This window comes from Dipodomys merriami, unplaced genomic scaffold (genome assembly GCF_024711535.1).
Source record: "Dipodomys merriami isolate MVZ:Mamm:240054 unplaced genomic scaffold, mDipMer1.0.p SCAF_446, whole genome shotgun sequence".
Classification (NCBI taxonomy): Eukaryota; Metazoa; Chordata; class Mammalia; order Rodentia; family Heteromyidae; genus Dipodomys; species Dipodomys merriami.
The window spans coordinates 269,914-296,970 of record NW_027206009.1 but is presented as its reverse complement, the minus strand read 5'-3'; the positions used below and the strand labels follow the sequence as shown (position 1 = coordinate 296,970).

At 54.6% G+C, this 27,057-nt stretch overlaps 1 protein-coding gene across 2 annotated transcripts in view; it reads left to right on the top strand.

Annotated features, from left to right (window-relative positions):
• The first annotated feature begins 9,266 nt into the window (after positions 1-9,266).
• LOC138808181 (TBC1 domain family member 14) overlaps positions 9,267-27,057 on the top strand; it is an 87,336-nt gene continuing 69,545 nt past the window's right edge. Inside the window, exons 1-2 of one of the 2 annotated variants that reach the window (XM_069994120.1) lie at positions 9,267-9,287; positions 19,271-19,976. In XM_069994120.1, the coding sequence (XP_069850221.1) occupies positions 19,288-19,976 (689 nt within the window). In that variant the 5' untranslated portion in view covers positions 9,267-9,287; positions 19,271-19,287. Of the gene's footprint in view, positions 9,288-19,074; positions 19,977-27,057 lie in introns of those variants that run through there. The other variant, XM_069994118.1, reaches the window with a different exon arrangement.

The following is a 27,057-nucleotide window of genomic DNA, read 5'->3' as shown; positions in this document are numbered from 1 at the left end:
GCGACCTCGTTTTCCCCAGTTCACTTCCAGCCACCTTGATACTTTGTGAGCCCTCCATGTTCCCCGGATCTGCCTCTCAAATAGCTGGGATTACAGATGTGTGCCATTGTACCTGGCTTGGTGTTAAGCTGCTTTTGGCTTTGTGATCTTGGGTAGGTAGGGTACCTTGTACCTAGAGAAGCCTCTGAGTGCTGGATCATAATTGACCAAGACTGGTTTCTATGGAGAGTTGGCTTGAACTCTTACCCTCCTTAGAGTGGCCTGGTAGGACCCTCTTCCTAGAGACACCACGGATGTGTGTGTGGCTGGCAGTGATACAGTCACCCAGGTGCTATGGGCACCCAGGAACATGGGACTCGCTCTGTTCAGCCTTCAGCTCAGGGCGCCCTGGGTGTTGAGGGGAAGCCGGCTCCACAGGACGTGAGATGTGTTTAAAGTCACGCAGGTCCCTGGCAGGGCCAGGGCTCCAGCTGAGCCTTGTGACTGCAGAGTGCATTCGACGCGCCCACACCGCCACCTCCAGATGTCACTCTACACGCTGGGAGTAGGTTCTGACCAGGATGCCCTCTCCAGGAATTGCGGGCAGGCGGGGCTCACAGGCCCGTCACTGGGATCCCAAGGGCCAATATGATGTGTCCCAGGACTGAGTGTACCCCGTGCTCCCTGTGTGTGGGGGGGGGGCAGGGGGAGCCTGGCCAGAGCAGAAGTGCAAAGGGAAAGTTACCCCTGACCAGCTACACAGATCAGTTACATACCTGTGGGTGTCTCCAGGGAAGAGCACCCCAACAGGAAGCCTTGGCCCCCCACCAACCCCTTGCCTGTCTGCGCCTGCTCCCCCCAGCACACGAGTTGCTCTGCCAGGCACTGTGGTCCACTCGAGTGGCACAGGGCGGCCGTAGAGACGGGCCTCTGCCTCAGGCTTGCGGCTCCGGCCCTGCTGCTGTGCCTTGCTGCCGGGCGGCCCTGAGCATGAGCAGGAACGGGAAGGTAGCACACAGGCGGCCGCAGGCCGTGCTCTGAGCACGGACGTCAGGGCAGATGTCACCTGGGCGCCGCCTGCCAGCCACCACCGCTGGTGTGGTTAGTGGGCACCATTGCCAGGGTTAGTCCCAAGGGAGGGGGCTGGTCTGTGGGTCAGGGTCCTTGGCATCTGTGGAAACTGCTGCAGTTGGCCGGCTCTACAGAGGTAACCCCTGGCCAGCTAGGTGCTGGCCACAGCCATGTACCATCATGTGACTTACCCAGGCACACCCACACCCTTGAAGACAGGAAAACTGCTTCTCTGGCCATCCCAGGGCCTCCATCTGACTCCCAGTATGCTGGCTTGGCCAGAAGATGGGGCCAAGGGCAGCATCAGATCCACGAGTGCGCGTTGGCGCAGGGCCGAGGAGCTCCGTCCAGACCACCAAGCCTGTGGAGGAGGAAGGCGGGCAGCCGGGCACCTCACCTAAGGCCCACTTGGAGTCTCAGGGGCAGGAGAGCCTCTCCCACAGATCTTGGCACAGATGTACGGGTGAGAAGAGGGCACGGGGCAGGCTCGGCGCGGAGCTAGTTTGGTTTTGCAAGCCCAGGGTGGGTGGCAGGTCCTGAAGGACGAGGGACCCATTTCTCTTCCAGGAAACACAGGAGGCTCTGTCTCCGCCCCAGGCTCCCGCACACCCCAGTGGCTGGCCCTGTTGCCTGCTGGGCAGCACCCCACGGAAGGCCATCAGCAGGGCACAGTGCCACACACAGAAAGGCAGCTTGGAGGGAGGCGCCGGGTGACAGGAACAGGATCTCCCCTCCTTCCAGGGGAGCGGGGAAGCAGCTCGGGGGTGGGCCACACTGCCAGCGTGGGCTCATCTCCAGTCCTAGGGAGGTGGTCTCCCACAGATCAGTGCCGGGCGTGAATGGATGCGTGGTGGGGCTGTTGCCCCCTCTGAAGCCAGTGGCAGGAGCCATTTCATGGCCTCCACTTGGGTATTGGGCTGGGGCTGGGGAGCTGGCAGGACTAGTTCGTGTGGGGCCTTGTATGCCTCCGGCTGCCAGTGTGGAGGGCCTGAGACGGGCACTGTGTATGCCATGGGTGAGCAAGTGCTCTCCAACACTGGGTAAAGACGGCTAGATATGGTGCCAGTTGCTCACGCCTGCCATCCTAGCTACCCAGGAGGCTGAGATCTGAGGATCACAGTTCAAAGCCAGCTGGGCCAGGAAAGTCCGGGAGACTCTTTATCTCCAATGAACCACCAGAAAACCAGAAGTGCTGTGGCTCAAGTGGTAGAGTGCTGGCCTTGAGCTGAAGCACTCAGGGACAGCGCCCAGGCCCAGAGTTCAAGCCCCATGACCGACTAGAATTAAAAATAAGAATGTGCTAGAACTTGTGCAGTATTTCAAAGAAGGCTGTCACAGAGATCTAGATGGAGCGTGAACAAGTGATAAGACAGGTCACTCATGATCACTGTGCCCAGGAGCCTTTCTCAGGCCAGTCTCCTGTAGACTGGTGACCCACCCCACCTCCCAGACAGTGGTGATTTGGGCTTTCTCAGCAGTGAAGCCCTTGGTCAACCATGTGAGAGGAATTGAAGCATGCTGCCATCACATTGAAAACTGGTTAATTGAAAATCAATACAGTGCTCCACTCGGCAACCCCAATGTAAACCAGCCTCAGCGGGTGGCCCGTGGAACCACAGCTGAACAAAATAAATCCAAGAGCCGCTGAGAGCCTTTAACTGAGAGTGCAGTCATACATACCTGTAGTCCCAGCACTCAAGAGGCAGAAGCATGAGGAGCACCTTAGCCCTGACTCAAAAATAAAAGCTGGCTGGATATAGTGACTCAAGCCTACAATCCTCACTAGATAGGAGGTAGAGATCGGGTTGTAGTCGGAGGTCAGAAGTTCACGAGACTCCATCCCAACCAGCTGTTGGGCTAGATCTTGCATGCCTGTAACCCCAGGGACAGAAGTAGGAGGATCCCAGCCCAGGCTTGCCCAGTCATAAAGTAAAGCTCTACCTAAAAAATAACCAAGGTGGGCTGGGAAGGTGGCTCAGTGGTAGAGTGCTTGCCTTGCAGGCATGAGGCCCTGGGTTCGATTCCTCAGCACCATATAAGCAGAAAAAAGCCAGAAGTGGTGCTGTGGCTCAAGTGGTAGAGCACTAGCCTTGAGCTGAAGAGCTGAGGGACAGCGCCCAGGCCCAGAGTTCAGGCCCCACAACCGACAAAAAAAAAAAAAAAAAAAAAAAAAAAAAAAAAAAAAAAATTACCAAGGCAAAAAAGGGGGCTAGAGGTATGGCTCAAGTGGTAGAGCAGCTGCGAAGCCCTGAATTCAATCTCCAGTACCACCAAAACCTAAATACATAGTTCATAGGTGCGTACCTATGACCCCAGCTACTTGGGAAGCAGAAATTGGGTGGATTGCCGGTCTAGGCCAGCCAGGGAAGGAAGCTATCTAACACATAAATCAGGTTTGGTGACCCGTGGTGTCAGCTACTGGGAAGGCCACCATTGGCAGAGATTGTGGTGCGAGGCCAACCCAGAGCAAAACTGTGCTATCTTATTAGGAACATAACCAAGGCAGAATGGTAGAGCGGCTTAATGGTAGAGCGGCTGCCTGGCAAGTGTAAGGCCCTGAAATCAAACTGCCAAATAAAAATAAATAAGATTGTAAAGAGGGCTATGTTTGTGGCTCAGTGGTCCTGGGTTTTATTCCCAGTGAAGTAATACACACCTACAAAATAGGGTAATAGAAGATATTTGAGAAATTGCTTATTAGATATGCCAATGACATTATCATTATGCTTTTAAAAAGCTGAACTACTGCAGAAACTGAATCTACATTGGGAGAATCTAGGAAAATGGGAGAGTACAGGGGAGACTGGCAGTGATGGGTCTCTCAGGATCCCGTACCGTCTTCTGTTTCACATGGTTTTGGTATCTTCTATCACACACGTTACCCACAAGCGGTTACAAACGGAAGTCAGAGTCAGAGGGGGAGCTCACTCTGAAAGGCAGAGAAGCCACCGCTGTCACCACCAGTGCCGGACTGAGCCTGGGGCAGGGCCCGGACACAGGACTGACCTCCTGAGTTTTCTGTAGGCCTGCTACCTCTTGGAGGCAGAGCCACTGGAAGCTGCCCACCAACACCTCCTTTCCTTTTGTGGATGCTTGTGCCTGTACTGGGGCGTGAACTCTGAGCCTTGTGTTCTTGTTCAGCTTTCTTGCTCATGGCTGATGCTCTACCATATGAGCCGTGTCTCTAATCCAGCTTTTTTTTTTTTTTTGCTGGTTTTCCCGCCCATTATGCAAACATCCTTGGCCACAGGATCAGTAAGTAGGGAGATCCCAGGTTGGACAGACTGCGGGCAGGCTCCTTGCAGACGTGGCTAAGAGGCTGTGGTCACCCTTGTGACCCTGCTACCGGGCACCCGTGTGCCATCCCTTCCCAGTTTTCCTCAGTTCACAGAGACTCCATTTTCATCTGACAGTTTTCACCCTGTGCTCTCCCCCACCCACTTCCTATGTTAAAACCAGCCCCACGGTAATTTGTTTGGAAATGATTAGGTGATGAAGTCATCTATCTGACAGATTAGATCAGATTGGTGCCCTTATCAAAGGACCCTCAGCCCTTCAGCCCCTAAGAACACATTGTAAACCTGGAGGCAGACCTCGTCAGCCTCCAGAACTGTGGGAAGCAAATTTCTGTTATTTGTAAGCTGCCAGTCTGCGGTACTTGGTTAGGCCGATCTGAAAGGACTAATCCACAGGACCTTTGCACAGGTTATTTCCTGAGGCCTCTTCTCTTTTCCTAAGCCTTCATGTTGCAGCTGACACTAGGTGTGTCTGTTGCGGTGCTGTTTGTTACAGACGTAGCTCCTGTAGTTTATGGGAACATTCAATCAGTGGCCTCCACAGCATCTGCAGTCTGTGTGCCCAGGGTAGGGGCTCCGGACACACAGTGAGCGGTGCACACGACCTGTCATGACGCCCTCCAAGCCCGGCCTCCCTCAGTCACCATGTCCCACTGATGATGAGATATGTGAAGACTGCTGCAGGGACTCGGACAGTAACGCCAGGGCCTTAGAGCACAGTGCTGAGCGCCTGTACTGAAGGGAAATGTTCTGGGGACATTCTCCATGGTTGACTCCGTTCCCCAGGGCTGCTCTATGCAGCCACCTGTTCTATGCGTGTTCAGGCTCCCGCAGTGCCTCGTGCCAGGAAGAGTTCTCAAGCCTCCCTAGGAAGGCCGGTGGCTCAGCGCGCCCTCCCTAGATATCCCAGATGCTTCCTTGCTTTCCATCACCTGTGCATGAACAAATGCTCGGCAGCCTGCCTCCAACACTGAAGAGCTTCCCGCTCTCGCGTGGCGGGGGGCAGGAGGGGGAGAGGCTGCTGAGGCCCCAGGCTGGGTGGAAGAGCAGAGGGGGTTCTGCCCGGGCTCTGGCCTCCTCTCGCCCTGGAACCCTCTCTTCCTGGGCCTCACTTCTCCAGGCCGACCGGCCTGCCTCGCCTTCCTCCTGCCCACTAAGGAAGGCCGTGGCCTGGTGGCTGCTCTCCACCCCAGACTCGGCCTCCTCGAGCTCCGTGTCCACCTGGGACAGCCCAGAGAGGATGGGTGTGCCGGGCAGAGCGCCAAGCCGCCCATGCTGCCTGCCTCTTTCCGGGCACTCAGTGGTAGGGAGGGAGAGTGGAGGGCTGTGGCGTGGAGGCAGGGATCCCATGGGTAGAGACAGAGCGTGGAGCTGTTGCCTTCTCTGCCCTCTCACCACTTGTACCCCCAGAGGCTGAGGCAGGAGGGTCCTCCTGCCTCACCATCCTGTACCACCACATAGCAAAACCCTTCTCAAAACCACCCCAGAAAGCCTCCTCCCCCATTCCCCACCCACTGCCCTGTGGGCAGAGTGGCCAGGGCTGGTAGGATGAGATCCAAGGGAGAGGCTGGTACCAGAGCCAAACTCGAGGTCTTGGCTGCTCATGGCTGGTGCTCCACCACAGAACAATGCCTCCAGCCCGCCTTTCTGCTGGCTAACTGGCAATGGAGCAGCTTGGATTACCAGTGTGAGCCACCAGTGCCCTGCTTCCCTGGAGGTTCTGAGAGATTTAGGGTAGAGATTTAGTGACTCCTTGTGCTCACCTGGCATCCTGGTGCCCAGCACAATGCCTGACCTAACACGTGGGAAGTGCTGAGGGACCCTTAGGGTAGAGACCCAGGGATGGACCCTGAAGTGGGGCAGCAGAGGGGCAGCACTGTCACTCTCCCCCTGCCCCCTGCTTTGCTCTTGGGTGGCAGCAACAGCAGACTGCTCGAGGATGCCTTTACTGCTGGGCACTGGTGCTCACGCCTGTAATTTTAGCTACTCAGGAGGCTGAGATCTGAGGATCGCAATTCAAAGTCAGCCTGGGCAGGAAAGTCCGTGAGACTCTTTATCTCCAATGAGCCACCAGAAAACCAGAAGTGGCGCTGTGGCTCAAGTGGTAGAGACTAGCCGTGAGCTACAGAGCTGAGGGACAGGGGCTGGGAAGGTGGCTCAGTGGTAGAGCACTTGCCTTGCATGCTCAAGGTCCTGGGTTCGATTCCTCAGCACCACATAAGAAAAGAGCCGGAAGTGGGGCTGTGGCTTAAGTGGTAGAGTGCTAGCCTTGAGCTGAAGAGCTGAGGGACAGCGCCCAGGCCCAGAATTCAGGCCCCACGACTGGACCCAAAAAAAAAAAAAAAAAAAACCTTGTGACAGAGCTGAGGGACAGCGCCCAGGCCCAGAGTTCAAGCCCCATGACCGACAAAAAACAAAGCAACGCTGCTCTGGAGATTCCTTTGGTGAGCTGTGACACAAAGCCCTCTGTGCATTTCCTCAGAGCCTGAGCCTGGCCTCTTCTTTCTCTGATGCATCAGTGTGACCCGAGGGAATCTGTGCCCATGCCTCCTCCTGCCCTCTACCCCAGGCTCTGGAGATGGGTGTTCCTGGGTTGGGAGCCAGTCCCTCCTGAGTTAAGCCTCCCAGAATCTGGGTGCTGAGTTCCCAGAGCAGCCGGAGAGTGGGGCACAACCCGGTGGTCCTCAGCCCAATCGAGCGTGTCTGTGGTGATGCCAGCCTCTCAAGGGGGTGCAGGCCTTGTGTTGCTTTGGTCAGGTTTTGGGGGCAAGGGTGAAGATCACCCTCCCATGGCCTTGGGCACTGTGCTTATGTTTGTGGGCCCATCCTCCTTGTTTGTGGGGACATTTAAAGTTACAAAACGTACAGGCGAAGATGCTAGGGTGTACTGGGTACTTCCTCTTTTACCCCTATACTTTTTTCCCCCCTCCTCCTCCTTCTCTTCCTTCTTCTCCTTTTGTACTGGGGATTGAACTCAGGACCTCGAGCTTGTTAGACAGGTGCTTAACCACTTGAGCCACACTCCAGGCTTTTTAGCTTTGTTTTCTGGCTTGGGCTTGGCTTCTGACAGTGGTCCCCCTATCACTGCTGGGAGTGGGTGGTGCTGTGGCCAAGAGCTTTCCAGGCATGCTAGACACTGGCAAAGATAGGTAGACAGTTTTTTTTTTTTTTTTTTTTTTTTTGCATTTCCCTGTTGGATCCTGGTGACAGGGTAGGAGGAAAGGCTGTCTGTCTTATGGAGATAGAGGTGCAGGGGGAGGCAGGTAGAGAGGCTTTCTGGATGCCTGAGGCATTGGCCAGTGACATAAGGGTCTGATGGACTTCCTGTCTGAATCAAGCAAAGGCTTTACAGTCATCCCAGGAACCATTGGGGTTGGCGTCCTGGGAAGCAGTAGAGCCTGCAGCAGTGGGCCAGGCTGGGGCCCCAGGCACAGCTGACACCTTGACAGTGTTCTCTCAATTCCAGGCATCAAGGAGGTGCTAGGTTCTGAGAGGTGAAGTGAGGTGACACAGATAGCCACACATCTCAATCCTGTTTGTTGTTTTTAATTTTGCTAGGCTCAGATTGCTGTGTGCCTTTACCTAGAATACTTCCGGGTGCTGAGGACAATAAGGTAAGACATAGGTCAAAGCCACAGGCAGGGAAGGGGATGTGGGCTCTTGGGGGGGTCTTTCTCCAGCAACAGGCTGGCGAGTGTGAGTGGAAAGGCCGATAGGGGGCGCCAAACGCAAAGCTTTGCACCACAATGGCTCCTGATTGTTGTAAACCCTCCAGACTCTCAATCAGGCTGGGAAGTAGTTAGGGAGTCCCAAGAAATGCTGTGAAAGCCATCCTACTAATCTCATGTGCCCAGTTCTACCTGAGCCAGCACTGGGCAAGGATCTGCCTTCCTGTTAGTGTGGAGGAGCAGGGACAAGACCTGGTATTGTTTTTGCTTAAAATCACCAAGTTTAGGCTTTTATAAAGCTTCTATTAGACACCAATACTCTGCTTTCTTGTATTACACCAAGAGGTGGTTATTGTTATTTTTTAGAATCCTTCCTACTATCACTAATATGTGCCAAGCAATTTTACAGCAATGAGCTGGGGAGGAGAGACAAGTTAGGGGTTTTGTGAGCCACCCCCAATGACCCTACCCCACACAAAACGAATTCACTGCGTGTCTCCAGGTGTTGGGCTGACGTGATGCTCTTCCTGACCCTGACTGGTCCACTCGAGTCCTGGGGTCGGCTCAGCTATAGTGGGCTCTTGGGTTTCCCCTTTGGTGATTCCTGGTCTAAACCCAGGTCTTCTTGGTGGGGCCACAGCAATCTGACACATCTGCAACTGGCCCAGGAGGAATACATGTGATGAGCTTGCTGGGTCTGGTTCACAGAGCTCACCCTCTAGAGGGTCAACTACTTCTCCTATGGGGTGGCCAAGCAGCATCGCCAAGAAGCAGGCATCTGGCGGGGAATTCTATCTGAATTCATGCTCTGCTCCGTGAAACGGATTCGATCACAGCCCTCCCCACTCCCCCCGTTAGATAGAAATAACACACACAGATGGCAGACCGTTCTGCACCTTACCCAGCTTCCAGAACACTCGTGAAGCCCGACCTCACCTCCGCGGGCCCGCAGCGCTGATGAGAAGCCTTCAGGGAGTGGAGATGGCGCCAGGCCCCAGGTGAGCGCACCACGGAGGAAGCCGAGAAGCCCTCTCTGCGGACCAAGAGGTCAAAGCCGCGCCCGGGGCCGCGGAGGCCGCCCACCCCGGCGCGTGCTCGCGCGGCCTCCTCCCTTTGTCCGGCACGGCGCGCGTCCCTCCCGCACCTGCGGGCAGGGGCGCCCCATCGATGCGCTCCGCCGCTCGGCTCCCCACGCCTGGTCCAGCCCGCTCGTGCCCCTTCCCCCGCCCAGCCGCTTCCCACTTCCAAGATGGCCGCGGGTGGAGTCGACCAGGTGAGGGAGCCCCTGTCGCGCTCCTGCGCCGGCTCTGCGGATACCCGAACCCTCTCGAGGCTTTTCCGCGCAGCTCCGCTCGGACCCGGGACAGCAAAGGGCCTGAGGCGCTGCACTGAAGCCGGGAGGGCATCTAGCGGCCGGAAGAGGGGCGGGCGAGCGACGCCGAGCTCCGAGCGCAGCGGCGGCGCGGCGGGGGTGACGGGCCGGGCGGAAGAGCGGGCTCAGCCGAGGGGGCGTGGCCAGGCGCGGGGGCGTGGCCGTGCGAGGGCGTGTCCCGGGAGGGGCGTGGCCGCGCCGCGGCTGGCGCGCACCTGCCACGGACGCGCTGCGGCGGCGCGGGCCCAGCCGGCTGCGGGTCCCGCTCGGCCTGGGGCGCGGGCCCGGGATGGCGTGTGAGCCGCGCTGACGGGGTACTGGGGGCTTCGGGAAGGCCGGGCCGCGAGGGGCGCGCCTCAGGCGGGGGAGGGGGCTCGGGGCCGGCCCGGCTCGGGGCGGAGGGCCGGCCGCGCTCCCCCGTCCCTCGCGCCTTGGCCGGAACTCGGCAAAAAGTTTCTCCCTCGGACGCGGGGCTCGGAGCGCCCGCCGCGGGAGAGCGTGCGCGCCCGGGCGGAGCCGGCGGGGCCCCGTCCGTGGATCTCCGTGTCCGGCCGCGGAGGTGCCGGTGGGCCCGAGGCGGGGTCCCCGCTGACCCCGGACGGGACGCACGGGAGCCCGGCGGGAAGCCCTGTGCGTCGTCAGGGCGAACCCGAAGCTTTGCCGTGGGGGGTCAGTGCGCCCCCAAACCTGGCCGCCTCGGCCCCGCTCGGGCGTCGCGCGGGCGCGGTGGGACCCGGGGGGGGGGGACCCGGTCCGGCCCTCCGCTCTCCGCCCGCCCAGCACGGCTGTGGGAAGCCGGGGTCGCCGCTTACCGAGCAGGTCTGCCGGGGAGGTGCCGGCCTGGGGGTCGAGGCCCCCGGGGAAGAGGCCCGTGGTCCGCCGCCGGCGGCCACTCTGCGCTGCGGGCTCGGCCCAGCCCACCCCCGCCGACCCCCCGCCACGCACACTCCGCTCTTTAAAAGTGACGGTTGTGGCTCACGTGGCTCACGGCTCAGAGCTACTAACCTTCGTGTTCCAACCTTGACACAGGCACGTGTAGACATTAATACGCGGTCTACCGGAGAGAATTTCAAAGGGAACTGTGTAATTCAGGGCTGGGTTAGAAAGTTCTTGGGCCCGGCTTATGCTTGACTGTGGGACTGGAAAGCCTTCAGGGCTGGATTAGCGTGGCTGAGGTCGGGAGAGCTGTTAGTGGCAGGAGGAAGCTATACCTCCAGCCTGTGTACACACACAGTGGCTGTTTCTGGGCCTGCTTATGCAAATGTGTTGCTAAAATTGTGGGGCTGAGGTGGCTGGTCCTCTCTTGCCCAGAAGAATAACACCAGCCAGCATCTCCAAGGCTTAGCTCGTGCTGAGGATCTGTGTGCATTTCTTTCCTTAATTCTTGTCAGTGAGGTGTCCCCATCTTACTTCAAGGAAACAGAGGCAGAGGGAAGTTAAGAAAGGAACTCAAGATTACACAACCGGTTCCTGGATTAGCCTAGATTTGAATCCAGAAAGTCTACTTCTAGAGCCTGCGCTATTTTTCCTGTTTTATTTTTAAAATTTACTTTTTTCAGTACTGGAGTTTGAATTCCGGGCCTCAAGTGCCTGCAGGCATTCACTCACTTGAACCACAGCCCTTAGGTCTTTTTGCTTTGCTTAGGTTTTGAGAAAGAGTCTCATGTTTCTGCCTGGAGGCTGGCTGTGACAATTCTTACCCTAAAGACCAATCCATTAAAAAAATGACTTGCCTGGCACCAGCGGCTCATGTTTATAATCTTCGCTATTCAGGAGGTTGAGATCTGAGGAGTGAGGTTCAAAGCCAGCCCTGGCAGGAAAGTCCGTTGAGACTGTTATGTCCAATGAAGCACCAAAAAGCTGGAAGTTGAGCTGTGACTTCAGTGGTAGTGCTATTCTTGAGCAAAAATGTTCAAGGACAGCACCTAGGCCCTGAGTTCAAGCACTAGGACCAGTGTGCACACGAGTGCGCATGCGTGCGCGTGCACAAACACACATACACACACACACACACAATATACTTTTATAGTAACTAGCCCATTCTAGGCAATGTGTGGTAGTGCAAAGGGTATGACCTGTCATGCTAGGCAGGATGGCTGCAGTTGCTTGCTTGTACTGGCCCTCAGGGTGGCATGTGCCCTGGGGTGGTGACTCCAAGTAATTCGGGTGGTGGGGTGTTAACCAGATTATGGATGGAAACACCAAATTCAGTGCCTGGTAGGCCAGAGTAGCTGCTTGCCCTTCCTGCCTCCACCAGGACTGGAGTTAAGGAAAAAGGCCCATTGGTGCCATAGAGCCTCTGAAGAGGAAGCGGGGCTCCATGGGGCGGGGACAGGGTGGGGGTGGGGTGCTTGTCCCTGGCCTTCCTTGGTTCCATGGTGTGATCGGTTCCCCTGACCTATCTTGTGCTGCAAGTGCAGCCTCGTGGAAACATGGGGGACCTTGAGGCCTCGCTGGAGACAGAAGATTCAGGTGGGGCCCGTCCAGGAGACCTGGGCAGGAAGAATACTCTTCACGAAGTGTAAGATGGAGAGTACAGGGGCTGGGAAGGTGGCTCAGTGGTAGAGTGCTTACCTGGCATGCATGAGGCCTTGGGTTCGATTCCTCAGTACCACATAAGCAGAAAAAAGCCAGAAGTGGTGCTATGGCTCAAGTGGTAGAGCACTAGCCTTGAGCTGAAGAGCTGAGGGACAGCGCCCAGGCCCAGAATTCAGGCCCCACAACCACCACCAACAACAACAAAAGGTGGAGAGTACAGCCTGATGTTCTGTGTGAGAATTGTAGGAGGGTCCTGGTGTGATTGGCCTTTGTCATCAGCAAAGCACGACCTTTGAGTCACAGGATTGGGGTCCAGCCCAGGTCTCCTTCTGCAGTGGACACCTTGAGCAGGCTGCACACCTCTGTTTCCTCCTGTGTGCACTGGGATAGTACCTAGTGCGTATCAGTGTTGAGAACCTTTAAACAGAATGGCACATGGTGCCTGGTCCACATGAAGTTAGTTTGATGATGTTCAGGTACGGCGGGCATCCCAGGTCTGGCCTGTGACATGTGCCCTCATGCCGTGACCTTCAATAAGGAACTGGAAAGGGGCACTGCCGGGCTGAGGGGAGGAGTACAGCCAGGGCAGTGTGCTGTCCATCGGGGGTTGGAGGAAGCGGTGACTTCCCCTTGCTGATAGGGTGCCAAGAGGCGCTCCTCGGGAGCCAGAGAGAAGGGAGCAGGAAGGGCCTCAGTCCACAGGAAGAGGGTGCTGGAAGGTGCCTGACCCCCCCTGAAGCCACCAGTGCTTGGGTTTCATAAACTGTCTCATTTACTGATGGAGACTTCTGTTGTTCAGGTGCTATTGAAGGAGTTGGAAATGAAGCGGTGGCTTCTGGATGGAGTGGCTTCCCTCAGTCTACCAGAGTCACTAGCAGAGCCGCTGTCCCCTCTGACTGGTCTGACACTGACGGCAGCTCTGGGGAATGACAGTTGGCTGTCTCAGTCCTTGGCAGCTTTCCTCTCCGCTTCCTGCACAGCTCCGGCCCGGGCAGGGAAATCACTCAGACGGTCTTCCTCTTATCCTCGCTTCACATCTTGCGTGGTTCTCTTTTGTCCGGAAAGTGATGACTGGCCATCATTTGCGCTGTGTTTTGTGTCTCCCCTGGCAGCAGGCCCTGGGGCTGCTCCTTCCTCCCTGGGCTGACCTGAGGCAGCCCGGGCTGCGGGCAGCGCTATGGGGAACTTGAGGTCCGTGACGTGGGCGTTGTAAGCAAAGAAAGAGAAATTTCCTACCACTTTCTGACCTGGTGTGGACAGTGGTCTTCACCACCAGGTCTGGGACTTCCCATGGGGTACCTGGTGTCTTCTGTCTGCACAGACATGTCTCTAGGAACTCCGTGGTAAAGGCTTCTTCCTTGCCCTTGCTTCTGGTGCTCAGCTTCTTGTTGGCCCCTGACCCAGCTCAGCAGCCTTGGTTGGCTGGGCCTGTGCTTGACTTCTGCCCATTTTAAGAACTTAGTTGTAGGCAGTAATTATTCAGCACGTAGTTTTAAACATTCTTATTCTTTTGGCCAGGCAGTGGTATCCAGAAATGGTAGAGTGGTGCCTGCCTAAGGCCTGCAGTCCAGTGGGGAGGGAGACAGGAGAAAGTTGTAAAATCCAGATGTTTTAGGTGGGCTGGGCCCACAGGAGACCAGAAGTTGGAGCCTGCTTCTCCCTGAGCGAGCTGGAAGGGCTTTTCAGAGAGGAGGAGCTGAGAGAGTTCTGGCAGTGTGGCTTCTGTGCCCATACTCCTGCAGCCCAGGCCCCCCAGGGGCGCCCTTGGGAAGAGCACCACGCAGTGGTCCAGTAGAGCTGAATGTGGAGGGGCAAGGGTTGTGGTGCCAGGTGGGGAGAGATTGAGTCAGAGGGGCCTGGATACCTGCTTAGCTTGGGATTCAGGCATAGTCTGTGTTTGGAAAGCATGTGACTTGGAGGCAGGCCACCTGCTTTTGGTCAGCTTCCAAATCCCAGAAACACGAGTCTTGTTTGTGTAAATCCCCCCCCACCCCCCCTCCTGCGCCGTCCTCCCCCCCTCCCCCCCATTGGTGCTGGCAGGATGCTGGGACAATAGCTTCTGGTTTATTTGCCCCAGTGGCATCTGGTAGACAGGCAGGTGAATGGCGCAAGGACAGGTGAACTCTGCCTTTGCAGTTTGTTTCTAGTGTGAGCTGCAAGGGGAAGTACAGATTTCCTTTTAGGCTTTATTTCTCTGAAGACTGACACACTGTTCGTATCTTGAGGTTCAAGGAACTTAAACTGGACTTGGGACCAGAAAGGACTAAAAGATTGCCCCTGGTCTCCTGACCATGGCCTCGTGGCAGAGGAGAGTAGGGGAGAGGTCACACCCAAGCTTGGGCTCTGGGCCTGCTTCCTTCTTCCTTGTACTTTGTCTTGAGCAGCTTTGAAAGTTGGTTTTTGTGGTTCTTGTTGTATTTTGGTTGATCACAGGGCTTGAACTCAGGGCGTGGGCGCTGTTCCTGAGCTGGTTGTGCTCAAGGCTAGCGCTCTACCACTTTGAGCCACAGCTTTACTTCCAGTTTTTGGGTGGTTAGTTGGAGACAAGTATCTCATGGACTTTCCTGTCTGGGCTGGCTTTGAACTGTGATCCTCAGCCTCCTGAGTAGCTAGGATTATAGATATGAGCCACAGGTGTGCAGCTTGGGTTTTTTTGTTTTGTTTCTTAGTTTTAATTTTATTATCTCCAACTAGTTGTAAAAAGGGTTACAGTTCATCAGCTGATGAGTATCATCATGATCGATATCATGGGAAGAAGCCTTTGAATGACATGGATGAAATGTGTCACTTAAGTGGTTTCTAGTCCTGTGGGCTTCTCAGACTTCTCCTCTTTGCCCAGGTGCTGACTTTTCTATGGCAGGTACACTTAGTGTTCCTGTCTGCTTTAGGGACAGTTAACCTACCTCCTTCCCTTCCCTCCCTTTCTTCCCCTTACCTTCCCCTCCCCTCCCCTTTCACTGAGGATCAAATCTAGGCCTTGTGCATGACAAGTGCTTTGCTGCATGAACCAGGCTCCCAGCCCTTTTGTTTCCATTTTTGTTTTTGAGATACACTCTTGCTATCTTGCTAGCTTGGTCCAGACTGGCCTTGGATTCTACCTCCTTGCTTCTACTTCCTGAGTAGCTGGGACCCTAAGTGCTTACCAACCATGCTTGTTAGGGTCAGAATTTCTTTTTTTTTTTTTTTTTTTTTAGGTTTGGTCGTGGGGCTGAACTCTGGGCCTGGGCGCTGTCCCTCAGCTCTTCAGCCCAAGGCTAGTGCTCTACCACTTGAGCCACAGCACCACTTCCAGCTTTTTTGTTTTTGCTTATGTGGTGCTGAGGAATTGAACCCAGGGCCTCAGGCATGCAAGGCAAGCGCTCTACCACTGAGTCACCTTCCCAGCCGCAGGGTCAGAGTTTCTTGTAGGGGAGCCCTCGTGTCTTTTTTTTTTTTTTTTTGTCGGTTGTGGGGCTTGAACTCTGGGCTTAGGCGCTGTCCCTGCGCTCTTTAGCTCAAGGCGAGTGCTCTACCACGTGAGCCACAGTGCCACTTCCGGTTTTCTAGTGATTTATTGGAGATAGGAGTCTCATGGACTTTCCTGCCCGGGCTGGCTTTGAACTGCGATCCTCAGATCTCAGTCTCCTGAGTAGCTAGGATGACAGGCATGAGCCACTGGCGCCGGGCTCCTCGTGTCTTTTGTTCCGCTCAGCTCCATCTTTTGCAGGTGCTGGGGCTCTCCATGTGGCTGGAAAGCAGAGGAAAGTGTGCAGTGAGCAGCCACCTGCTTGGTGTCAGGTTCTGGCTCGTGGGCACATTCACCAAACCTCATTTGTTTTGACATAAAAGTCAGATTTCACATGAAAGTAAAAATGTGTAAGTACTACGTAAATGCGATTGTGAGTAATATGGTGTTGTCCATTTAGTAAGATGGAGAGGAGGAACGTTGAGTCTGGGAGGTTAAGCACTTCTCTTGAGGTTGTCTCCGATGGTAAGAAAGAATTTTAGCTGGGCCTGCCAGAGAGCTCATTCAGCTGTTTAGCTACGGATTTCCTCTTCTGTTGAAGGCTTTCTACCAGCTTGATTTGTTAATAATTCTATTGCCTTTGATAAAAGGGCTTCTTACTGTGTATTTCTTTTAATTAAATGTACAACTTTCCAATCTGTGCATATCTTCCATTTGTGATTCTTGTAACATGACACCTGGAGGGGTTTTCCCAGAGCTGGGAGCACAGAGAGGGCATGCTGCCTGGGAGCGGTGCATGCTGGGACTCCATGTCTGTGAAAGCATCTTCAAGTCCTTTGGGGCATCCACTGAGGTTTTGCATTATAGCTTTAAGAAATATTGTCCTTTTGCTGTACCTATATATTTTTACTTTTATGTCAGATTCTAATTTTGTCCATATTTTTGTTTAGTAGACTGTGGTCCATACTTCTAAGAAGAATTGATAATCAGTATAGCATTGGAATTGAGTAATCCATTCTTACTCACTGGGTCATATTTTAAGCTTCTATATAGTTCAGTCTATTTCTGAATTCTGCTTTTTGATTCATTCTTTCACATTTCTATTTTTGTTCCCTGCTGTACTGTCTGTCTGCCGCCTTCAGTTTCTTGGAGGGAGGGTGATTGCCCCCCCCTTTTGCTTTTAGTGAATTTGCTTTGCTATGGGACCCTGAGAAACAGTGGGATTTCTGAGGCGTCCGGAAGGTGCCTAGCAGAAGCTGAGCAGACCCCCGGTGGTGGGTTGCCATTGTACCTTGTATCAGCTGCCAGCAAAATGCCTATGGGGCCAGGAGCCAATTCAGTGCATTCCCTGTGCTGGCTTATCCCAAGGCTGTGTATTGTGGACTTGAGTCCAAAGTCCAGTTCCTTACCTTGCTTTTCTCCCTGGCTGGCTTTCAGTACAGAAACCGATTTCTGTAGTTTTGACATTTTAACGGAAAATAAGAGGAGGTAACTTGACACAGCGGGTGTGCCGGTGGCTGTGTTCTCCAGGCTCACCCCCCTCCTTGCTAGGCCAGAGCATTTTGCACATGGCCCTAGATATCTGTGAGGCAGCAAGGATTTTCACTCTTCCCCCTCAAGACTTGACCTTTATTGTTGCTTTGCTGATTATTTATCTTCACTGAACGAGCCTCCTGATTGGGTTTTATGATACTACACGCTAAGCCATTCTAAACCAGGCAGGACCCATTTTGGGGCCTCCAGATTCCAGCTCTGCTTACTCACAGTCTTCCCTGCCTTGATCACCAGTAAGTGTGGCGGTGCGTGTGGGAGCCTTGGGCAGCTTGGGTGTGGCCGGTCTCGCTGCAGAAGATATGTGTAATTCATTTTGTTGTTTTTCTGTCTTCATGAGGGTAACTTGATTTTTTTGGTTTTTGTTTTCTTTTTAGTTATTATAAAAGTGATGTACAGGGAGTAAACATAAGTCAGGTAAAGAGTACATTTATTTTTTGGACAATGTCACCCCTTCCCTCACTTGATAGCTTGGTTTTTATGCAGTCTCAGAATAAGACAGAATGGATTCCTACCCCCCCCCCCCCGCACCCCCCCCCCATCTTGTGAATCCTGGGCAAGCCAGCCCTCTACCCCCCTGAGATGTGTCCCCAGCTCTGAATTCACATTCTTTTTGGGTATTGACATCCTGTTTATCTTTTTTTTTTTTTGTCATGGGTCTTTAACTCTGGGCCTGGGTGCAGTCCCTCAGCTCTTCAGCTCAAGGTGAGCACTGTACTTCTTGAGTCACAGCATCACTTCTAGTTTTCTTCTTGAGCCACAGCACCACTTCCAGTTTTTCTGAGTGGTTTATTGGAGATAAGAGTCTCACGGACTTTCCTGCCCAGACTGGCTTTGAACCGCGATCCTCAGATCTCATTCTCCTGATCCACCCGTGCTGGCTCTGTTTATCATTTACCCTGGTGTCAGCTTTGTGGTGGTGTGACTAAAATAGCTGGCTCATGGTTTCAGAGGCTTCAGGACATGTTTATTTGGGCCTGGCACAGAACAACACATCATGGTGGGAGCAGGTGGGAGATGAGTCCTGTTTACCTCATGACTCATGGAGAGTTATTGAAGCAGCTCTGGTCTTAAAGTCCTATTAAGGCTCCTCCTTCCCCCAGGACCTCACTTCCTCCCTGTAGACTCAATACCATTGTTTTTCTTTTCTTTTCCTTCCTTCCTTCCCTCCCTTCCTCCCTCCCTCCCTCCCTCCCTTCCTTCCTTCCTTCCTTCTTTCTTTCTTTTTTCTGTGCCAGCCCTGGGGCATGAAGTCAGGACCTGGGCACTGTCCCTAAGCTTTTTATGCTCAATGAAAACACTCATCACTTGAGCTACAGCTCCACTTTGGCTTTTTGGTGGTTAATGGGAGATAACTTTTCCTGCCTGTGCTGGCTTCAAACCCCAGTCCTCAAATCTCCACTTCCTGAGCAGCCAGGATTACAGGCATGAGCTACCTCCACCTTTTAAAAGGTTCTATCACTTCTCGGTTGCACAGGGTCTTGTGTGTCTGCGAGTGGGAGAGGGGTGGACGGGACAAACTTGTCCATGCCATTCAAGATCCAAACTATAGCAGCTCCCCACCAAGGAAGGAAGCCTACCCCCATGTCTGTGAGCCCAGTGCGATCCTGAGAGACAGCCTGGTGGTGGTGGTGATGGTGATGATAGTGGTGGTGATGATGATGGTTCATGGTGTTTATGGTGGTTGTGGTGGTGGTGATGGTGATGGTGGTGGTGGTGGTAGTGATGGTGGTGGTCGTGGTGGTGATGGTGGTGGTGGTGTTGGTGTTGGTGGTGATGGAGGTGGTGGTGGTGATGGTGATGATGATGGTGATGGTAGTGATGGTGGTGGTGGTGATGATGATGGTGGAGGTGGTGATGGTGGTGATGGTGATGATGATGATGGTGGTTATGGTGGTGGTGGTGGTGATGGTGATGGTGATGATGGTGATGGTGGCGGTGATGTTGATGGTGGTGGCGGTGGTAATGGTGGTGATGGTGATGATGATGATGGTGGTGGAGGTGGTGATGGTGGTGATGGTGGCGGTGATGTTGATGGTGGTGGCGGTGGTAATGGTGGTGATGGTGATGATGATGATGGTGGTGGAGGTGGTGATGGTGGTGATGATGGCGGTGATGGTGGTGGTGGTGATGATGGTGGTGGAGATGGTGATGGTGATGATGATGGTGGTGGTGGTGGCGGTGATGATGCTGGTGGTGGCGATGGTGATGGTGGCGGCGGCGGCGAAGATGGTGGCTTCTGCGCAGAGGCGTCTTTGCGGAGCCTCCTCCGTGGGAGCCCCGCCCCGCCCCGGCCGCGTGCGGGTCCGCCTTACCCCAGCTTCTCACCTCCGTGTCTGTGTTTCTCCAGTTTCTCCTCGGACCAAGATGACTGATGGGCGCCTGTCCACCTCCACAAATGGCGTAGCCTTGGGGGCCGCGCGGGACGGCGGGCCCGGCCTGCGGCGGCCGCCCGCCAAGGGGCCCGGGTACCGGCCGGCGCCCCCCTCCGGCGCCCCGGAGGACCAGCGCAGCCTTCGGTCGGTGGACTCGGGCATCCCGACGCTGGAGATCGGCCACCCCGAGCCCATCCCCTGCGGCCTGGTCCACGGCAAGCGGAAGCCGTCGGAGCCCGAGGCGGCCCCCGCGCGGGCCTTCCAGAGCGCCTGCGCGCTGCCGGCCTGCGCGCCCCCCGCGCCGGGCGGCGCCGAGCGGGACCCGGCCGTCCGCAAGTCCTCCACCTTCCCCCGGACCGGCTTCGACGCGGGGAGGCTCTGCGGGCCCGCCGCCGCCGCCCTGAGCCGCAGCGACGATGTCTCCGTCTGCAGCGTGTCCAGTCTGGGGACAGAGCTGTCCGCCACGCTGTCCGTCAGCAACGAGGACCTGGGCGACCTCGTGGTCACCAGCAGCTCCAGCGCCATTGTGACGCTGGAGAACGACGAGGACCCGCCGTTCACCGACGTCACCCTGAGCTCCGTCAAGGAGAGCGGCGACTTCCGCCCGCAAGACCGGGAGGCCGAGGCCCAGGCGGGGAGCAGGCTGAGGATCCTAGGGCCCTTCAGCAGCTTCTTCACGAGGTAATGGCCCCGCGTCCCGCCAGGGACCCCACTGACCTGCTTGTAGTCTGAAGCAGGCGGTGGGTGTGTGCTGCTTCAGGACCCTGGCCAGGCCCCGCGGTGCCATGGGGGGCCGGCCCCTCCTGCCAGCTGCTTCTCCGGGTCCTCCGGCCTCCGTGGCCGCTGACAACCCGTGTGGCCGCGAGCCTTGAGCTTGTCAGCCTGAGGCTCCGCGGGGCTCTAGGACTGAGGATTCGGTGCCCTGGGCCTTGCACAGGGTGCCAGTGAGGCTGGCGTCAGCGTAGCTAACCCCGTATCGAACACTTCCCGGGCAGAGACCAGGCCCAGCACCTCCAGGAGAGCCCGTCTCTTCCCGGGGCCCTAACATGGTTCTGCTGTTGGCCTGGGCGCTTCCACTGCATTTCAGCCACCTACACTACCACGGGGGGGGGGGGCCCTGGATGAGCCCCGCTGCCCCCCAGACAGGCACGTTGGGGGGTCCTACAGGTTTCCTGAAGACCCAGGGGAACAGCAGCTCTGGCATCTGCCTGTAGTCTGTGACCTCAAGCTTTGTCTTTTTTTTTTTAATACTTTTTTTTATTGTAAAAATAGTGTACAGAGGGGTTACAGTTACATGAGTAAGGTAATGAGTACATCTCCCGTGAAGCATTGTTACTGCCTCCTTTGTTTTCCCCTACCATCCCTTCCCTCCCCAGCTCCTCCCCCCCACCCCCAAAGTTGTAAAGTTTGTTTTCAACATAGTGTCTCGTACATCTCATTGTTACAGTTGATCAACCTATAGACCTCAAGCTTTTGTTCACAAGTGTCTGTGTCCAAGGCCCCAGTGTAGGTGGGTCCCATGAGGAGTGAGAGAGAAAGAGAGACAGGCAGAAGGAGGGCTTGCAGCACGGGGCTGGGGCGAGTGGATGCATTTGTCAGTCAGAGGTAAACTCCCAAATTGGCAAGTGCTCTGCAGATGGCAGGGGCTGGGGAGAGCGTGTGCCAGAGGGCGATCTGCTTCACGCTGCCACTCACCGCCACAGCTCACCCACATTCCTCCTGGACCTTGATGTAATCTCGCTCCCCTGTGTCTCCTTAACTGGGGGTCCAGGGGTCCCCACTGCTGTTGTGTTGGTTGTGTCCCCCTCTCTGCGCCCTGTCTTCACAGTGCTGGCTGTCTCTGCTGCCTCCCCTGGGCCGTGGGTGAGAAGCCTCGGGGTGCGATTCTGTGGGTTGCCGTGCATTTCCTGACACACAGAAGGCTTTACAAATCATTTGGGGTGACCATGGTATCCCCACTGTATTACCACTCTTGTCTGACTGGGATGTAGACAAGTTGAGCTATCTGTTGGAACTCCTTTGCTTTTAGAGGAAACAGCATCAGTTTCACAATTTCTGGATCTTTCTTTCTTTCTGTCTTTCTGTCTTTCCTTTCTTTTCTTTCCTTTCTGTCTGTCTTTCTTTCTTTTTATCGGTCATGGGGCTTAAACTCTGGGCCTGGGCACTATCCATAAGCTGTCAGCTCAAGGCGAGCGCTCTACCACTTGAGCCACAGCACCACTTCCAGTTTTCTGGCGATTCTTTGGAGATAAGAGTATCACAGACTTTCCTGCCCGGGCTGGCTTTGAACCATGATCCTCAGATCTCAGCCTCCTGAGTAGCTAGGATGACAGGTGTGAGCCACCCGCACCTGGCAATTTCTGGATCTTTCTGAAGCCGTGTTTTACGATATTCTTCCACTGCCGTGGACCACAGAAAGGAACACCTCTATTCTTTTCCTTGGTGGCTCTTGCCTCCCTTGTTTTGTTGGTGAAGCCATACTTCAGTGCCTTCCAGAGAGTCGGGGGAATCTCCCAGGTGAGTCAGAGTCACAGCACTGCACTGAGTCTTCTGGGCTTCTGGTCCCTGAATCTCAGTGCGTTAGAGAAGCTTCCACTTAGCTGCTTAGAGGAACCATGTCATGTCTATTGTCATGGATGAGTAAGAGGAGTTGCAGAGAATGTTCAGCCTGGTCAGCAGCAGGTGTTCAGAGAAGTGCAAACTACAGCAGTGTTTGTAGGGTTGTGTCCAGGCCACAGCTGGGCTTTTGGGGATCCCAGCAAGAGACCTTCCTGCTCCTTCCCTGGTCTCCAGGCTTCTGCTCTCCTGACCTCAGCGAGCTTGTTACTGAGCTGGGGAAAGGCTCATGACAAGTACTGTTTTGAGGCTGGTCTAGGAGAACCAGCTCGGGGGCAGGCATGGAGTGGGCACACTTGTGTCCCTGACTGCTTGGTGTGGAGCCTGTGTGAGTCAGGAGCAGGGATGGCCCCTGGGTCTGGCCGCTAGGCCTCACTGCTGCTCTGAGGGAGCTCCAGGCTCAGCTGCGGTTGCTCCTCTGCTTCTGTTGTACCAACATCTGAGTCCCAGACTCCGTCCAGATCTGTATGCCAGTCCCCGTCCCTATGGAGCCTGTAGTCTGGTGGGTGGGGTAGGGTAGACATGTGCTCAGGTGGTCAGGAGCTCTAGTTTAAGGCTCAGGCCCTTTGCATTCACTGGGAACTCTTCTCCTTAATGGCTGTGGGACCTTGGGGGAGGCACCTGGCACCTCTCTGAGCCCCCGAGGGGGAAGAGCTACACCAGGAAGAGATACAATAGGTGATCGTCTCCAGACCATCTTCCTGGACTTCTAGACCGACTTCTTGGTTCTCCCTAGCTAGTAGCTTTCTCTTGTAACTCTGCTTCAGGCACCCCACTGCTGCGTGAGGTAGGCTGTGCCTGTACACCGCTCTGTTGGAGCTGTGGGATGGGCACTCTCTTGGGCTGTGCTATGTACTGGAGGGTGTGTTGCAGAGCCATGATCTCTGCCCACTAGATGCCAGCAACATGTGTTGTGATGACCAAACATTGCCAGATATCCTAGGGAAGGAGATAGAGAACAGTCTGGATCACCCAGCTTTGCGTACATTAATTGTTAATGTGCTGCAACTTGAACCTCTTATGTAGAAGAGAGGTACCATGTTAAGGGATCCTGCGAATGCAGTGTAGTCTTTGTGTAAGACCCCCCCTCCCCCGCCCCCCCACCCCCCAGCAAGTGGGAGAGGATGCGGTAGCCACTGCACTGCACTTGCGTTGCTTTTCCTCGGGCTTGCTTTCCCAGAGGCCCGGGGTTTAATCTGCTAATCTGCAGTGGTCTGGAGGGTCATAATTGGCTTTGCCTACTTACAACTTCCTTTGTCTTGTCCTTTATTAAACTCTCAGAGGAGGCGATTGTAGGATCCTTTGTTGAAGAGAGATGTTGATGTGCATGTTAGGGCCAAGAAAAGCTTGCCAGTGAAGGCCTGGGCAGAGGGCCAGCCTGTGATGGCCTGTGATGGCTGGGCGCTGTGTACCTGGCTGTGCTTAAAAGTCTGGAATGATGGATTTTCTAGTCTGCTTCCTGACCTTACTGGAAGACCCCTAGGGGCATGGTCTGGGTCTGGCTTACCCTGGTTCCAAGTTGTAATTTAACCACTGGTCTGTGGGCATGGCTGAAGTGTTAGAGTACTTGCTAGACAAGCACAAGGCCCTGAGTTCAAACCCAGCAGTGCCCAAAATAAGTGGCCAGTACTGCACTCTCACATACTGCTCATCACATGAATGAATGCATGAATGCTATCAAGTGCTGACTGGCCAAGAGATGAGCAGAGAAGGTAAAACAGGCCAGGTGTGGTGGTACTGGTGAGGCAGAGGTAGGAGGATCTCTAGGTCAAGGCCACCCTGCAGTGAGTGACCAACGGTGTCATCCTTCATGTTCTGATGGGTGGCCTGAGAAATCTCCCTTGTGGTGTTGATGCCTTGATTCAGAGCAGGCTGCCTGGCTCTTCTGTGGTCTGTATGACACCATTTCTTCCTTGCCTTCTTGGATGACGAGACTTGCCATCCTAGCCACTCTATGTTGGTGCTAATGTCACAATTCCAGGTCAGGAAGATGGCGTGCACTTCTGCTGTTGAGTGTCAGAGTCAAATCCTAAGGTAGGGCACCAGCCAAAGCAAAGCGGGACTGCTTCAGCCTGCCCCTCTGCTCATGTAGCCGGCCTGCAAGCCAGTTGCGTTTGGGCTTCTCTGCCTGTTGTGTAGCAAAGTGGCTTGGAGAGGAGGGGAAAGGGGATGTATGTGTCCTTGCAGGACATATGTCCCTTCCTGTACTTCTGGAACATTCCAAAAATGGTGATGCTCTCAGGCAGACGCCATTCCCTCATGGAAGCCCTGTATCCATGTGCTGTGTGGTCCACCTTCTGTCTGTCATGGTGAGGCTGTGGCCAACCTGGTAGGCAGGGGCTTACTAGTAGGTACAGGGAACTTTGTGGACCATGAAAGATGTGGGTTTTGAGAAGCCATGGGCAGGCCTCTTCCCGCAAAGCGGCTCCGTACTACCCAGAAACTGACTTCCCTTTGCCCAAGATGGGTAGAGACCGCTCTGCTTTACAGAGGTGGTGGGTAGTGGAATAACCCCACGATTAAGATGGCCATGACTTATTTTCTACCTGGAATAGTGTGTTGTGCACAGCTACCCTGGTTTTTGAGCGAGGCCCCTTTGGTGGACCTGGCATGGAGTCCCTTCACGTCCCCTCGTTTTTGTGTGTTTTATGGGATTGCCACATCACAGCGGTTCCTGTTTATGTGGATGGAGTGAGTTGGTCACCCAGTGGTTTCAGTTCCAGTTTTGCTGATTGCTGTGAACGGTTGTGGTTTGTCTCAGGATTCCTGTGAGGCTCTATGCATGGAGAACGGTGAGCCAGCTAGATTTGACAAAGCTATTTGGGGCCCCCGCAGGCTCCTTCCTTTTTGCTTCCAGAGAGAGGCCTTAAAAGTCCAGTCTGTGTGCAGTGTCCCAGTGAGTTGTGGGCACGTGTTTGAAGTGCGGGAGTTCTAACCTTCCAGGTTTCCTACTAAGGAAGTGGGAGTGGGGAGAGTAGTCACGTAGGTAGTTCTGCACTAGGCTGCGCCCCTGCACAGGTGAAGGAGCGGGCTGAGGAAGGCAGGCAGGCAAGGCCTGGGGAGTGAGGACATTTGAAATGTGGAACAGATGCTTCTATTTCTTTATTTCCTTCTTTTATCTCCTCCCTACTCCTTTTCTCCTTCCCTTCCTCCCCCTTTACTCCTTTCCTTCTGCCTCCTCCCTTCCCTCCCCTTCTCCCTCCTTCCACTTCCCTCCCCTTGCCTTTTTTCCTTTGTGCTCAGGTCCATATTCCATTTCTTTAGAGGTGTGTGTGTGTGTGTGTGTGTGTGTGTGTGTGTGTGTGTGTGTGTGTGTGTGTGTGTGTGTGTGTGTGTGTGTGTGTGTGTGTGTGTGTGTGTGTGTGTGTGTGTGTGTGTGTGTGTGTGTGTGTATCCTGGGGTTTGAACTCAGGGTCTGGGTACTGTCCCTAACGCTCGCACTCTACTACTTGGGCCACAGCTCCATTACAGCTTTTTGGTGGTTCATTGAAGTAAGATTCTCATGGACTTTCCTGCCTGGGCTGGCTTAGAACCTTGATCCTCAGATCTTGGCCTCCTGCAGCCTCCTCGGTAGCTAGGATGTCAGGTGTGAGCCACCAAAGCTCAGCTTCGAGGTTATTTTAAAGCAGAAGAAATTGAGCATCGGCCACAATGGATGTATCCAGTTAAGTGAACATTAGCTTCTGTAGCAACCTGAGATGGGTGGAAAGGATATTTATTTCCAGCGTGGACTCTACCAGGCGCTCTGCAGCTGAGAGCCTGTGCAGGCCTGCAGGAGCTTTCCCTAGGCCAGGCACTCAAGAAGAGAGGAGGTTTTTATGACCAGTGAGGCCCTTTGATCTCAGTGTATTTTCCTGCCTCCCTTTTTCAGAGGATCGGTGGCTAGCTTGTATTGTCCTACACGGAGCTGCACTGAAGGCAGAATAGAGTCCAGTTTCCCTGGTGTGTCATCCGGACATTCTGCATCCATTTGGCCCTTATCTCTGGCCTCCGCCTGGTTTCGGCACTTTTGCCCAGTCTCTTGCCTCTGGCAAATTCCTGTTTGTCCTTTATGAAGTGAAGCCTTCTCTGAACACCCACCCCCCCCTCATGCCTAGCCCCTCCCTGAGCCCTCCTGCGGGTACTCATGCTCTTCTAGGACCCGGAGCCGCTGGACCAGGGCAGGCGTCAGTAAATGATCTTGAATGATGAGTGTGAAAACAGTGACCCTTTACAAGCTGAACATTTTCCTTTGAAGTTCATTATTGTGTGGATCTTGAGAGCTTTAGACCCAGCAGTGCAAGCTGCTCCCCCACTCCTCTCCTCCCCCCCACCCCCGCCCTTCATGGTTGCCCACTGTATACCATGCTGAGCCTGGAAAGTGGCCCTGTTCTGCTGTGGGGCTTTTGGTTTTGATGATAGGCTTTTTGACTTGTATATACACTGCCTTATTTATTTATTTATTTATTTATTTAATTTTTTGGGGGGGGATCCGGTCGTGGGGCCTGAACTCTGGGCCTGGGTGCTGTCCCTCAGCTCTTCAGCTCAAGGCTAGCGCTTTACCACTTGAGCCACAGCGCCACTTCCGGCTTTTTTCTTTTTGCTTATGTGGTGCTGAGGAATTGAACCCAGGGCCTCAGGCATGCAAGGCAAGCGCTCTACCACTGAGCCACCTTCCCAGTCCCTTATTTATTTATTTATTGTTAGTTATGGGCCCTGAACTCTGGGCTGCCGCGGACCGGGTTCTGTCGGGACAACGGAGGATACCTAGGGGAGGAACCTGGAATAGGACGGGGAGATGGCAAACAGACAACTCACACACATTAGGAGTGGATGCTGAGTGCTGAGTGCGATTTAATGCAGTGGATAACAAACTTTTATAACAAAAAGTCTCCATAGGAAAGGGCAAAAGGTTACATAATCTTGCTGCAGGGCTTCATTCTTGGGCGGTCACCAGCTGGTCGCCTGATAAGCACTTGTTTCCGGCTTCACCTCTATTTTTAAGAAATACAATTGGTTTCGATGATTGTCACCAATTAACCACTACTTTTTTCTATAGAGGCCTTAACTGTCCCATTAAGATCTTTCCTGTTCCTTCTTTAATAGTAAGGTCAGGGAGGCCTAGATCTATACTTTTTTCTATAGAGGCCTTAACTGTCCCATTAAG